The sequence below is a fragment of the Ambystoma mexicanum genome, chromosome 3q (assembly GCF_040938575.1).
Source record: "Ambystoma mexicanum isolate Mex_15411 chromosome 3q, UKY_AmexF1_1, whole genome shotgun sequence".
In the NCBI taxonomy this organism is placed as follows: Eukaryota; Metazoa; Chordata; class Amphibia; order Caudata; family Ambystomatidae; genus Ambystoma; species Ambystoma mexicanum.
This window is the reverse complement of record NC_090926.1, coordinates 872757672-872771563: the sequence shown is the minus strand read 5'-3', so window position 1 is coordinate 872771563 and position 13892 is coordinate 872757672. Positions and strand designations below refer to the sequence as shown.

The window sequence follows — 13892 nt, the reverse complement described above, 5'->3', positions numbered from 1 at the left end:
GACCCTCGGGAAGCATCTCACATGCATATCGAGGATCCCAAATTCAGAGGTAGAGAGAATTCCCGGGACATAGCCCAAAAGCTAGGAGTCAGGCTGATGTCCGGTCTTTCTCCCGATCCAGGAGCAATGGCTAATATTCCCAGTTGAAAGAATTGCAGGGGAAAAAGACGTAGGTGGGTACTACATTAAATATTAGGAGACAGTCATCGTTTCTATTCTTTTTATGGGGAACGGGACAGACGCCTTTGTCAATTGTGTTTACCACCGTCCTGTGCGTCACTGGAAATTAAGAATCTAGTTTCTGCAGCAATCGGAAAGTTGAAATGGCACCCGACTGTCAGGCCACCTCTTTGGGGGTCATTGGGACTAGGCAGGGACTACCAACATCGATTCGTTTTACTATCCTAATTCTCTTTCATGCAGGTGGCAATCTCGGGGGTGGACTATCAGCCTCAATCTTTGATAAGCCAGAGGCGATGGGGTTCTCAGTGGTCTTCAACAAGGGGGTCTGTTGGGGGCGTGAGGCTCTTTCAAATGGGGAGCTTAATAGAAAATACAGGCAGTTCTGGCATTTGGGAGGTGGGCAGCAACAGCATTTGTGCTCACGGGTGGGGGTCCAGCATAAAGGGTTTGCCAAGCACTGGAAGCAGCAGTAGGATGTAAGGACGGAGCATCCCATCTCCCCCCCGCCCCCCTTGCTGCATACGTCTGCAGTGCTCCCAGAAGCAGGATAGGGTGGCGCGTCCATACTCACTGCAAATCAAGGCGATGGCCATGCGCAGCAGCTTGAATTGGCACTTCATCCCGGACCAGTTCTGTGCACAGAAGGAGACACGAGGAACAGTTTGCAACAATGTTACTCTCCAGTTAACAATGGCGCGAGATTTAGACAGAGTGCTCTGTGCATTTAAATTAGACTGCATGCAAAACACAACGAGAACAGTCAGTCTGCAATTTGTATTTAAATTAGGTTTAACTTAGTTTTCGAACACACTGAAAAACGATACAAGCCATTTACCACAATTACATAGAACCCCGCATTGGCGTTATTAAGAAATCAGATGCATTACTATAATCAAAAGGTATTGTACATATAAGGTGCTTGATAATACACAACTCACGCTGCTCTAAATCCAAGTGTCAAGGTGGAAAATAGAAACACTCATGAAATTCAGTCTGCATAAGGACCATGGTCCCAATAGCATTCTGCAACCTCACAATTATACGCAACACCACATGGATTGAGAGTAAGGCCCATTACTGCCCTAGTGCAGAGGGCGATGGGCATGCATGACACTCACAATCTTCAAAGAAGTCCCAAAACAAACCACCATCATTACAATTTGTGAACCTCTGGTGGTACATGTGTTTATTGTGATTACACTAATGTGTATTGTCTGGATGCATAGCTCTGGTGATTGGGTTAGTTTAAAACCAATCAGTTATTAAGGAATCCTCACCCAAACTATTATTATTATTATTATTATTTGTTATGCACAACCAAAATGGCCCAGAGGCATAGGGGCACAGGTCCAGAAAGGAACAAGTTACTTACCTGTAACTGTTGTTCTCCAGCATGGGTCTGGCATGGATTCACATGCTCATGAATATTCCCCGTCGTCAGGCTGGGAATCCTCGGTAAAGAAAAAAACCAGTATCAGTTTCGTTTCTGATCTGACTTTCGTAGTAATAACCAATCACTGGTCTCTGCGTCATACTGACCACAGCCAATGACTGCCCTCTACCTAAGCCCCACCTCTGGCAGCCATCTTCAGATTTGGAAGCACTTGAAGTGGCAGTATGACCAAGTGAAGAGCCGCAGAGGGGTAGGCGGGAGGGTTCGCATGTGAATCCATGCCAGACCCATGCTGGAGAACAACAGTTACAGGTAAGTAACTTGTTCCTTCTCCAGCATGGGGTCTGGCATGGATTCACATGCTCATGAATAAAGAATACATAGCAGTACACACATGCACAACCACGGGAGGTGGCAAAGGCTCAATATTAAGCATCACATCAAACTCAACATTAAGCATCTTACCTCCTCACCAGGCTCACCTCAGGCGAACAGGTTGCGCAGCACTGCTTGGCCGGCCCTGGACTCCTCCCTGGAATCCCGGTCGACGCAGTAGAATTTCGTGAAGGTGTGCGTCGACCTCCACGTAGCAGCCCTGCATATGTCCAGCAGGGGCACACCAGATAGGAACGCCGTGGTAGCTGCGATCGCTCTGGTGGAATGGGCTCTCGGACGGCCAGGCAGCGGTCGGTTTGCCAACCGATGACAGTACATGATACAGCCGGAGAGCCATCTGGAAATGGAAGCCTTCGAGAGAGCCTTCCCCTGATTGACAGGTCCAAAGTTCACAAAGAGTTGTGACGTCTTCCGAAAACACTTCGTGCGGTCCACGTAGAACTTCAGCGCTCTAGCCACATCCAGCGAGTGCAAAGTCCTCTCAGCCGGCGACGAAGGCGACGGGAAGAACACAGGCAACACCAAGGGTTCGTTAAGATGGAAGTCCGACGGTACCTTGGGCATGAAGGAGGGGTGCGTCCTGAGCACTACCCTCGTGTCGTGAAAAGTCAAGTACGGGGCCTTGCAGGAAAGGGCCTGGATCTCTCCCACTCGTCGTGCGGAGGTGATGGCCACAAGAAACGCTGTTTTCCACGACAGAAATTTCAACGGAGCTGAGTGCAGAGGCTCGAACGGAGGTCCCATGAGCTTGGTCAGCACCACGTTGAGCTCCCACGCCGGGGCCGGAGCCTTCACCGGCGGGAACGATCTGAACAGTCCCTTCATGAACTCTTTCACCAGACGATGAGACCACAAGGACGTCCGCCCCGTGGTTCTGGTGTATCGGGAGATCGCAGCAAGATGAATCTTGATGGACGCGTGTGCCAGTCCAGCTTTGGCCAGCGTCAGCAGGTACGGCAGTACTTGGGGGGCCATAATCCGTAGAGGGTTAATCTTCTGTGCGTGGCACCAGACAGAGAACCTCTTCCATTTGTGTCCGTAGCATTTAAGAGTCGAGGACGCCCTGGCCTTTGCAAGAACCTCTCTGCAGTCGGCCGGTATGTCGTATCCTCCAAACTCTAGCGCTGCAGGAGCCAGGCCTGCAGGTTCAGCGATTTCGGGTCGTGGTGGAGGATGGCGCCTCCTTCTCTGGAGAGTAGATCCGCGTCCACCGGCAGCTTGATTGGCGCGGACGCCGACAAGTCCAGAAGGTCCGGGAACCATATCTGCCTCGGCCACGCAGGTGCGACGAGGATCATCCTGCACCGTGACCTCTTGAGCTGGTTGACGAGCCGGATTAGCAGTGGCAAAGGAGGGAACGCGTAGAGGAACAGGCCCTCCCAGGGGAACGAGAAAGCATCGCCCACGCTCCTCGCCTGGGGAAACCTGCTGGCGAACCTCCGGCACTTGGAGTTCGTCGCCGTCGCGAACAGGTCGATCTGGGGTGTGCCCCACCGTCGGAAGAGGCGATCCACTAGATCCTGCCGTAGCTCCCACTCGTGGCACGAGCGCAGCTCCCTGCTGAGTGAGTCGGCGATGGTGTTTTTTATCCCTGCCAGATGAAACGGCACCAGAAATATCCTTTGGGCGATGGCCCAATGTTACAGGTCCTGCGCCTCCTTGGACAGTGCTGGGGACCTGGTTCCGCCCTGTTTCCTGATGTAAAACATGGTGGTGGTGTTGTCGGTGAAGATCCTCACCACCTTGCCCTTGAGGGACGGAAGGAAGGACCTGAGGGCCCAAAACACTGCACGGAGCTCCAGGACGTTGATATGTAGGGATTTCTCCGTCGGGAGCCAAAGGCCTCTTGCGTGCAGATTTTCGGTGTGCGCTCCCCACCCTTCCAGGGAGGCATCCGTGGTCACTGTCTCCTGGTGGGCTGGGGTCTGGAAGTCCAAGCCCGCTGTCAGATGCGCGCGGGTGCCCCACCACCGGATCGCTCGTCGGAAACTCTCGTCGAGTGTGATCCTTTCCTCGAAGCTGCCCGTCGTTTGGATCCAGCGCGCGTCCAGGAACTCCTGCAACGGGCGCATCCGGAGCCTGCACATGGGAATGAGGTAGATGCAGGAAGACATCATTCCGAGGAGGGACTTGATGGACCTCACCTTGGCCGCGTCGGCCACCAACATCCGCTGCACCTTGCCCAGGATGGTCCTGGTCCTCTCCTTCGACGGGGAGGCCAGAAGGGACACTGTGTTGAGCCTCGCTCCCAGAAACAGAGCGTCTTGCGCGGGTACCAGGTGGGATTTGGCGTAGTTCACGGAGAATCCCAGGTCCGTGAGAAGTTGGACCGTCCTTGCCGTGTGAACCACGGCGAGCTCCCTCGTCTTGGCTCGGATGAGCCAGTCGTCCAGGTAGGGGTAGACGTGGACCCCCTCGCGGCGCAGCTGCGCCGCCACCGGTGCGAGGCACTTGGTGAATACCCTGGGTGCCGACCGTAGTCCGAAGGGGAGGGCTTTGAACTGGTAATGACGCCCTTGGACCACAAACCTGAGGAATTTTCGGTGCCCCTTTAGGATGGGAATATGGAAGTAGGCATCCTCCAAATCCAACGACGACAGGAAGTCTCCTTCCTCCAGCTGACCCAGGACGTGCTGGAGGGTGACCATCCGGAACTTCTGCGCCTTGATGAACTTGTTCAGACGTCGCAGGTCCAGGATGGGGCGCCATCCCCCCGTCTTCTTCTTCACGAGGAAGTATCTCGAGTAGACTCCGGAGCCCCGAAGCCTCTTTGGGACGAGTTCGATGGCGCCCTTCCTGAGCATCGCTTTTACCTCCAGGAGAAGTTGAGGGACGTGAAGTTCTTTCCTGGCCACGGGGGGGACGCGCGGGCACCTTCTCTGGAACTCGAGCGCGTGGCCCCGGGCCAAGGCGTCCAGCACCCAACGGTCGGTGGAGATGGACTCCCACACGCTGACGAAGCTCGCCAGCCGGCCTCCCACCGGGGTGCTTCGGTGGGGGCCCGACCCCACGGCCGGTTCAATCCTGCTTCGACGAGGCTTTGCCGCCTTGACCTCCTTGGCGACGACGGCGGGGTCCGCCAGACTTGCCTCGTCCTCTGTAGGCCTCCTGAGACGACGAGCAGGCCGCTTGACGGTAGGTGGAGAAACCGCCGCCGGAACCTTTGGAGGCGCCCTTGCCTCCGCTGCTCCGAAAGGGCGTCCGTCGTTGTTGCAGAACTCCCAGGGCCCGGGCCGTCTCAGTGTCCGCTTTAATGGCCTGAAGGGAATCGTCCACTGTTTTGCCAAACAGGTTGTTCCCATCGAAGGGCATGTCCAGGACTCTGGTCTGAACGTCTTGACGGAAGTCCGTAGCCTTGAGCCATCCACGCCGCCTAAGGCAAACGCCGTTGCCCAACTGGCGGAACCCAGTGTCGGCGATGTCCGTCGCAACGGTAATGGCGTGGTCCGAAGCCACCTCACCTTCCTGCAGGATCTCCAGGGCCTCTGTCCTCTTGTCGTCTGGCAGGAAGTCCAGCAGGGGAGCCAGTTTGTACCAGAGCTCCCTGTCGTAGCGGGCCACGATAGCCAAGGCGTTGGCCGCTTTAATCGTCGTCGCTGCCGACGAGATGACTCTGCGTCCCATAGCGTCCAATTTCTTTCCCTCACCGTCCGGTGGGGAAGTCGATGTGGAGGCCGCACCCCCCCCGCTTTCTTCCTGGCTGCAGCGGAGACGACAGAGTCCGGGGTAGGCTGCGCCCGGAGGCACAGGGGGGCCGTGTCCGGGACCCGGTACTTCTTCTCGTACCGGTCTCTTCTAGCTGGCGTCGTGGAAGGGTTCTTGAGGAGGGTGAGGCCCTCATCCCAAATGTCGTCCAATAGAGGCACTGAGAGGACCGTCTTCCTCTTGGCCTCGCGCCGCTGATAAAGGAAACCTTCCTTCTTCTTCTCCTCAGGGCAGAGTTGAAAAAGCTTGGATGCCCTGGTGATCATGGGGTGGAACGATCCAATCTCGTCGGGCGGAGAAGCCCTGGTGGGAGGCGACGACGGTACATCCTCGTCGTATACCTCGTCGTCCGTACCCGTCGCTGCCGTGTCAGTCCCCGTATCATCCCCTCGGGTGGACGGGGAGGAGGGCTGGACGGGGCGCGACGGCTGAAAAGGAGGTGGAGGGTGGATCCTTCTTTTCTTAGTAGGGGGAACACCAGAAGGTCCCGGTTCTGGGTCCCCCGACGGGAGAGGTTCCTCCGTCGGCAACGGTAGTCTCGTCCTTATCTCTGAGCATAAGGACTGTATAGCCAACAAAATGGCCGCCGAGTTGTCTTGCGGTGCTGGCAGAGGGGAATCCGACGGGCGATCAGGGGCCCCGTCGGTACCCTCGTCGTCACCTGCGTCGGGATCCATCCCGACGGGCCGGTCTTCTTCCATGCCGAGGCCGTGGCTTAAGACCTCGACCAGCTCCTCCTCCGAGGTTGAAGCCGAATCTACGACAACGCCCTGCCCCCCCTTTCTCTTCCCCTCGGGGGATTTCACGGGGGTCCTATCGATGGGCACAAAAGAGGACTCCCTCCGAGGTGGCAGGGAGACTCTGAGCCCCGAGGTCGCGACCACTGGTGTAGCCTGCACAGGCTGAGCCAGGGCCGCCGCGACAGTTTCGATAGAGGGCTTGGCCGGATGGATTAAGGCCTTCACCACCTTAGGTGCGCTCACCGCCTTATCCTTGAGGGGGGGGGACACCGCCTCGCTCCCCCTCCGATGGGGCCTTCGAGCTCGACCGGGGCCTCTCCAGGAGCTTCGCCGGGTGCTCGGCCTTCCTCTTACCCGACCCAGAGCGTTGGCTCGTGGTTGATGGTGCCGGGGAGGATGCGCCCTGCCTGGCGCCCGTAGAGCCCGACCGTTCGGCGCTCCCGGTGCCAGCGGACTCGCGGTGCTTGGCCTTATGTTGGACCCCCGTCGCCGGGGCGTCCTCAAAGGTCTTAGAAGACCGCTCAGATTTTTTCTTCTTCTTCTCGCCGGACGGGCTCTTCCCTTCTAGCCAGTTGGCGAGACGTTGATGGCGGTCCTTCATGGTCCGCTCCGACATGTTGCCGCAAAACGCACAGTCCTTCTCCACGTGCGTCTTGTCCTCATGTAGGCAGTAGAGACAAAAAGAGTGTTCGTCCTCATTGAAGACGTTCTGCAGCTGGCATCCAGGGCAGACCCTGAACAGCTTTCCGGGCGTCGAGCTTCCCTTCTCCTGGGCCATGACCGGGCCTGAGAAACTTCTGGAGTCCTCCAAAAGCGTAGCTCGACGAAATCTTCACCCTTGAGGGGCGCAGACGAATCCGACACGGGTCCCCGTTGATCGGATAGAGAGTCGGTGGAGCTTGAGGCTCTTTTGACCGAAAAAACGAAGTTTTTGAGAAAAAACGTGAAAAAAATAGCACAAACGTTCGAGAGCAATAGCACGAGGATCCCAACACATGAACGTGCGGTAAAAATCTGAAGATGGCTGCCAGAGGTGGGGCTTAGGTAGAGGGCAGTCATTGGCTGTGGTCAGTATGACGCAGAGACCAGTGATTGGTTATTACTACGAAAGTCAGATCAGAAACGAAACTGATACTGGTTTTTTTCTTTACCGAGGATTCCCAGCCTGACGACGGGGAATATTCATGAGCATGTGAATCCATGCCAGACCCCATGCTGGAGAACTAACATTACTCTAAAGACAAACAATGGCCCTCAACCTCATATAAAGAGGTGGGTTTTGAGTTTATTCTTAAAATCCTTGATCGTCCTACAGTTTTTAACATCAGAAGGTAAGGTGTTCCATTTCATAGGGAGGATAGCTCAGCGGCAACATGCTCGCCTTGGAAGCAAGACGACATGGAGCAACACGGGTTCGATCCCGGGTCCGCGCTTAGAGCGATGTAAATAACCACTGATATCATATGAATAGGGGCACTTGACCAGAATGCACCCCTTCTCACTAATTCCAAGGTGGTTTGGGGAATTTGTAAGTTCCTATCTCCATTAGAAGGAAGTGTGTGTGCTGCCTGTTTAGTTTTTAATCTATTAATGATATAAGGGGGAGCATCTCCTGCAAGTGCTTCGAATGTGATAGTTAGCAGCCTAAACTCCACTCTTTCCTCAGTTGCTAGTCAATGTGGCTTCGGTTTTACCTCAGACACGTGTGCAGATTTGCCTCGGCCCATGATAGATCTTATGGCGCTATTCTGCACCACTTGCAGTTTTTTTATTTCGGCCTTATTCACTCCAATCAGGAGTGATCCGCAGTAATCCATTAACCCATTTTAGCGGATATACTGGCTCTAGCAATGGTTTCAAAGCCATTTTGGGTCGTATATGTGCAAGAAGTCTGATATAGTATGCTGATGCCGACACCAGATTATTAACATGAGCGGCCATAGTCAGGGATTGGTCAAACGTTATTCCTAGAATTTTTACTTTTTCTTTGACCAGACTAACCAAGTCCCCTGCCATATCCATGGAGACCAACAGTGGGCTGCTGAAATGGGCTGGGGGCGGTCCACGGGGGGACCTCAGAGCATTTCAACTGGGTTACCGCACTAAGACAGGGGACATTCACAGCAGCACCAATACCCCCACCAACAGACCCCCATGACTCCCACTGAAGCATTCTCATGCCCACTGCTATACGGACACCCATGACCAGCAAGGGGGAAGTCATGGGGATCCCAGGTGCACCTTCTATTGGTCCAGCATCCACTAGCTGGCCAGCACATGACCAGCAAGGGGGAAGTCATGGGGATCCCAGGTGCACCTTCTATTGGTCCAGCATCCACTAGCTGCCCAGCCCATGACCAGCAAGGGGGTAGTTCTGGGGATCCCCTGTGCACCTTCTATTGGTGCAGCATCCACTAGCTGACCAGCCCATGACCAGCAAGGGGGAAGTCCTGGAGAGCCCAGGTGCACCTTCTATTGGTGCAGCATCCACTAGCTGACCAGCCCATGACCAGCAAGGGGGAAGTCCTGGGTATCCCCTGTGAACCTTCTATTGGTGCAGCATCCACTAGCTGACCAGCCCGTGACCAGCAAGGGGGTAGTTCTGGGGATCCCCTGTGCACCTTCTATTGGTCCAGCATCCACTAGCTGACCAGCCCGTGACCAGCAAGGGGGTAGTTCTGGGGATCCCCTGTGCACCTTCTATTGATGCAGCATCCACTAGCTGACCAGCCCGTGACCAGCAAGGGGGTAGTTCTGGGGATCCCCTGTGCACCTTCTATTGGTGCAGCCTCCACTAGCTGACCAGCCCGTGACCAGCAAGGGGGTAGTTCTGGGGATCCCCTGTGCACCTTCTATTGGTGCAGCATCCACTAGCTGACCAGCCCGTGACCAGCAAGGGGGAAGTCCTGGGGATCCCCTGTGCACCTTCTATTGGTGCAGCATCCACTAGCTGACCAGCCCATGACCAGCAAGGGGATAGTTCTGGGGATCCCCTGTGCACCTTCTATTGGTGCAGCATCCACTAGCTGACCAGCCCATGACCAGCAAGGGGGAAGTCCTGGGGAGCCCAGGTGCACCTTCTATTGGTGCAGCATCCACTAGCTGACTAGCCCATGACCAGCAAGGGGGTAGTTCTGGGTATCCCCTGTGCACCTTCTATTGGTGCAGCATCCATTAGCTGACCAGCCCATGACCAGCAAGGGGGTAGTTCTGGGTATCCCGTGTGCACCTTCTATTGGTGCAGCATCCACTAGCTGACCAGCAAGGGGGTAGTTCTGGGTATCCCCTGTGCACCTTCTATTGGTGCAGCATCCATTAGCTGACCAGCCCATGACCAGCAAGGGGGTAGTTCTGGGTATCCCCTGTGCACCTTCTATTGGTGCAGCATCCACTAGCTGACCAGCCCATGACCAGCAAGAGGGTAGTTCTGGGGATCCCCTGTGCACCTGCTATTGGTGCAGCATCCACTACCTGACCAGCCCATGACCAGCAAGGGGGTAGTTCTGGGTATCCCCTGTGCACCTTCTATTGGTGCAGCATCCACTAGCTGACCAGCAAGGGGGAAGTCCTGGGGATCCCTGTGCACCTTCTATTGGTGCAGCATCCACTAGCTGACCAGCCCATGACCAGCAAGGGGGAAGTCATGGGGAGCCCAGGTGCTCCTTCTATTGGTCCAGCCTCCACTAGCTGACCAGCCCATGACCAGCAAGGGGGTAGATCTGGGTATCCCCTGTGCACCTTCTATTGGTGCAGCATCCACTAGCTGGGGGTGGCCCAGGCTCCATTGTTGGTCCACAATGTTAGACAGGGGGCCTCATCACTTATCTCCCCTTATCCCTGTAACCGCACCCCCACTTCGGCCTGGGGTAGCCAGGTGTTGGCTCCATCTAGGTTCTATTCTCTAGGGAAGGAGGGAGATGTCCCCCTCTTTTTGCAAAGTCTTGGGGACACTCCAGGTCCTGGGGTGAGTCTCCTTCCTGACCAGGAAGAACAGCATCCGTCTTCTGGGACTACTGAAGCTGAGGCTTATGGACCCATTGCTCGCAGTCTGGAAGGTCAGTCGCTAGAATGACGTCTTGCCGTAGGCTGTTTAACTCTGCCAGCTGGGTTGCATGGTCCCCAACCGGAGTGCGGAAGTGAATCCAAGCTTTTGGATAGATATGCCAGTTGGCATGGGTGCATAGGGTGGGCATGACTTTCCTAGTATTCATTCGTTCGGGATATACCAGGTCCACCCTTATTGCTGAACGCCTGCTACATTAGTCAAGGAGTGCTAACACTTCTTCACCCCTGATATTAATGTGCATGTAGTAGGCATGGTTAGGGGTCCATTGGGCCTGATATTCCAGCTCTAACCACCATGCGGGCTCCTCTTCCTCAGCTTCCATTTCTGTATATTAAATGGTGCCTCTGATTATGGAGGTGGAAGAGTCTGACAGATACGGGCGAAGAGTCCCAGCATTGGGCAAGAATGGAATCGTATCATTGGTCGCTCCAGAGGGCTGGGCCCCATTTTCTTTGTCTCCATCTGGGTGACTGAGGTCAGCGCAGTGGGTGTCAGGTGGGATGGGATGCTTCTTCTGAGTTCCTGCGGTTTCTCAGGTTTTGTCCGGTCTCCCATCCATGGTGTGGGACCCCCTGGGAGTTACTGGTGCTGGGGTCCAATGGAGGGCTGCTCCATCGGCTGTGATCTTCCATTGCTGATCTCTGTGCCGCCTTGAGCCTGTTTGAAAGGCAGTCTCCAGATTAGGCTGATGGAGTCGCGGGGCTGTCTGCTGCAAAGAAAGTCCCAAGTGGCTCCCAAACTGATCCAGGATGAGTTCTTCTGTGCATTCCAGGATAGTCTTCTTCCCTAGCCACTGATGGATTGGAAAACAGATCAGACAGCTCGGTTACGCCAGGTCTGTCAAGGATGCCTAGACGCATGTCATTGTATGTGGTCTGATCGTCAGCATTCAAAACCTGGTAGGCCATTGGGAGCTCTCTGTTTAACAATTGGGCGAACAGGTGTGGCCAATCAGTCTTGTCCCAGTGGGCAGCAGCAGGGAGGCGTTTGAATTGCACAGGAATGCCTTGGTATCCTGCTTCAGTGTGCTGCTTACGTAGGGGCATGGCTGGTGCTGGGATTTGCCGTCTGGTCACCCTAGTGAGGTGGAACTCTAGATTTCGACATTCTTTCATTTTCCTTGTGCTCTTTGGGGAAAGGCAACCCATGCGAGGAAGAGTAGAGGAAGGGGAGGAGCCAGGGAAAGCACGCATGGCGCTCCTCTTTTGGAGGGTTAGGTTGTAGAAGTAAGATAAACATCCCTCTAGCTTTTTCAGTGCGAGCTAGTGCTTCTTTGGCTTCATTCCGCACTGTGGATATCTGAGGTGGTCCTAGTTCTAAATGGAGTTTTCAGACAAAACGTGGACGCGGCCTGATTTTGCTTACTGCATCCTAACGTGTGTTTCTTATTTTATTTCCCTTTTAAATATCGCTGTCTATATACACATGAACGCATTTGGGATGAGGAGTATGCAGAGACCAAGCTTCCCCTGGACCCTGAGTAGTATGCATGGAATGTTGGCGTGAGTGACAGAGAATGCAGCCTGAGAGAATGTTAATGTACGAGTGGTGTTCTGTGACAGTCAGTTGGAGATGTAGACCCCTGAGAGAGAGGATGCCGGTGCTCGTTATTGTACCTATGAAGTTCCTATTTGAGGAACTTGACATAAGAACTGGATGTAATGTACAAGGAACATATTAAAGAAGTCACTGGTACATCCCAAGATGTCAGAGTCATCTTTGGTAGAACCTATTCAGATGCCTCATTTCTCTTACTGCATCCTAACGCGTGTTTCTTATTTTATTTCCCTTTTAAATATCGCTGTTTATATATACATGGATGCATTTCAGATGAGGAGTACCTTCCACAGAGGGGGCGGGATCTCAACGAGTACCGCTTATCATGTCTCCACGTTCCGCTCAGTGGAGTTTTGATAGTTTCCTGGTGGTGGCGAAGAGAAGCCACTGGAGTATGTCCTGTGACTTTCCACACCGCTTTCTGGAAACAGTGAGTAATGCTGGCGCTTTGCCACCCTGGCGGGCTGTGAGGGCATTGCATTGGTGCTGGCGAAGACACTGGCGTATTTCCAGGGGGGAGTGGTCTTTATGCTCCGCCCCCAGCCCCATGCAGGAAATAGGATTGTATTGGGCCAGAATGTACTTAGCAGATGGAGCGTTATTTTCCTTCCAGCCCGTTGAACAGCAGCTCAGGTATGAGGCTGGTAGTGTTGTCACTGTGCCTGGTATTATTGGGGTCTTGGCCAGGAGGCCTACTGGCCAAGTACCCTAAGTGTCCAGCCACAGCCCCCTGGCCAGCATGTCATTACATTGGCCTTGGTGCAAATGCAGGTGGAATTGCCTGCACACCTTCTTGCACTTCTCAGAGTAGACCAGAGGTCTTCAAACTGTGGCGCGCACGCCCCCAGGGGGGCGCAGCCGCATCCCAGGTGGGGCGCCAGAGCGCAGCATGAAATGTAAAAAAAAAAAAAGTTTTTAAAAAGAAATTTTTTTTAGATTGGAGGAAATAGGAAGGGGCAGCTCACATGGTCAGACTGGACCATAAAACGGTCTTAACGGTTTTAGGCACCAATGAAAAAGTGGCCAGCAGTTGGAAATGGATATTCAGTCCTTTAGTCATAGACTGTTTGAATAGTACCCAAGGGGTTGTTTTTTGTTCAAATGTAAACAAATTGTGATATTTAAAGAATATTTATTCAACAACAATGGTCAAAACTACTAGCTGCATAGTGAAGTAACTCCTCAAACTGGCCCACACTGGCCAAAAAGTGGCCCATTTTGACTGGCCTACACTAGCATTTTGCATTTTTGGTACGGTCATCGCCCTATTGCCTTATAGGCCAGTCCAAGCCTGCCGGCTCATTCATAATGGGTGCGGGGACATCCACCCACTGGCCACCTCACCCATTATGGAGGAGCCGAGGAGCCAGCCCAGTGAAACACTGAGCACTCCCTCAGCTGCTTTTTCCAGCTGAGGGAGTGCACCTGGGCTGGCTGAACTGTCAAAGGGAAACACTGTTTGCCTTTGATAGTTCATTTCCACAGCCGCACATGCTCACTGAGCCATGCAACGCTGGGGGCGTTTTGCTTTGCCAGCCTTGCATAGCTCATTGGAAATGCTGACTGGGGCACTGCATGTATGTATGTGCGAGGGGGTGCTCCTCCGCCTCCTCGCACATACGGGCAGGGTAACCTGGAGCGAGGCATTCTAGCAACCAAGCGCAAGCCCCTGCAGAAGGTACGTTTATGGTGATTTATTTTTTATTTAAATGTGTATGGATGTGTGTATGCTTGTGTTATGGGACTGTGGTGGGAGCAGGATGGGCAGGAGCACTGGGATAGTGGTGGGAGTAGGGTGGGGAGAGCCCAGTGTCTGTACTGGCAGTAGGGTGCAGTGCCGGCACACAAAAGT

The 13892-nt window shown here is 54.2% G+C and overlaps 1 protein-coding gene across 2 annotated transcripts in view; it reads right to left on the bottom strand.

Annotated features, from left to right (window-relative positions):
- Positions 1-13892, bottom strand: part of RHBDL3 (rhomboid like 3) — a 1128603-nt gene that overhangs the window by 20639 nt on the left and 1094072 nt on the right. For both annotated transcript variants that reach the window (XM_069654975.1, XM_069654976.1), the window contains exon 8: positions 755-815. In XM_069654975.1, the coding sequence (XP_069511076.1) occupies positions 755-815 (61 nt within the window). The remainder of the gene's footprint in view (positions 1-754; positions 816-13892) is intronic.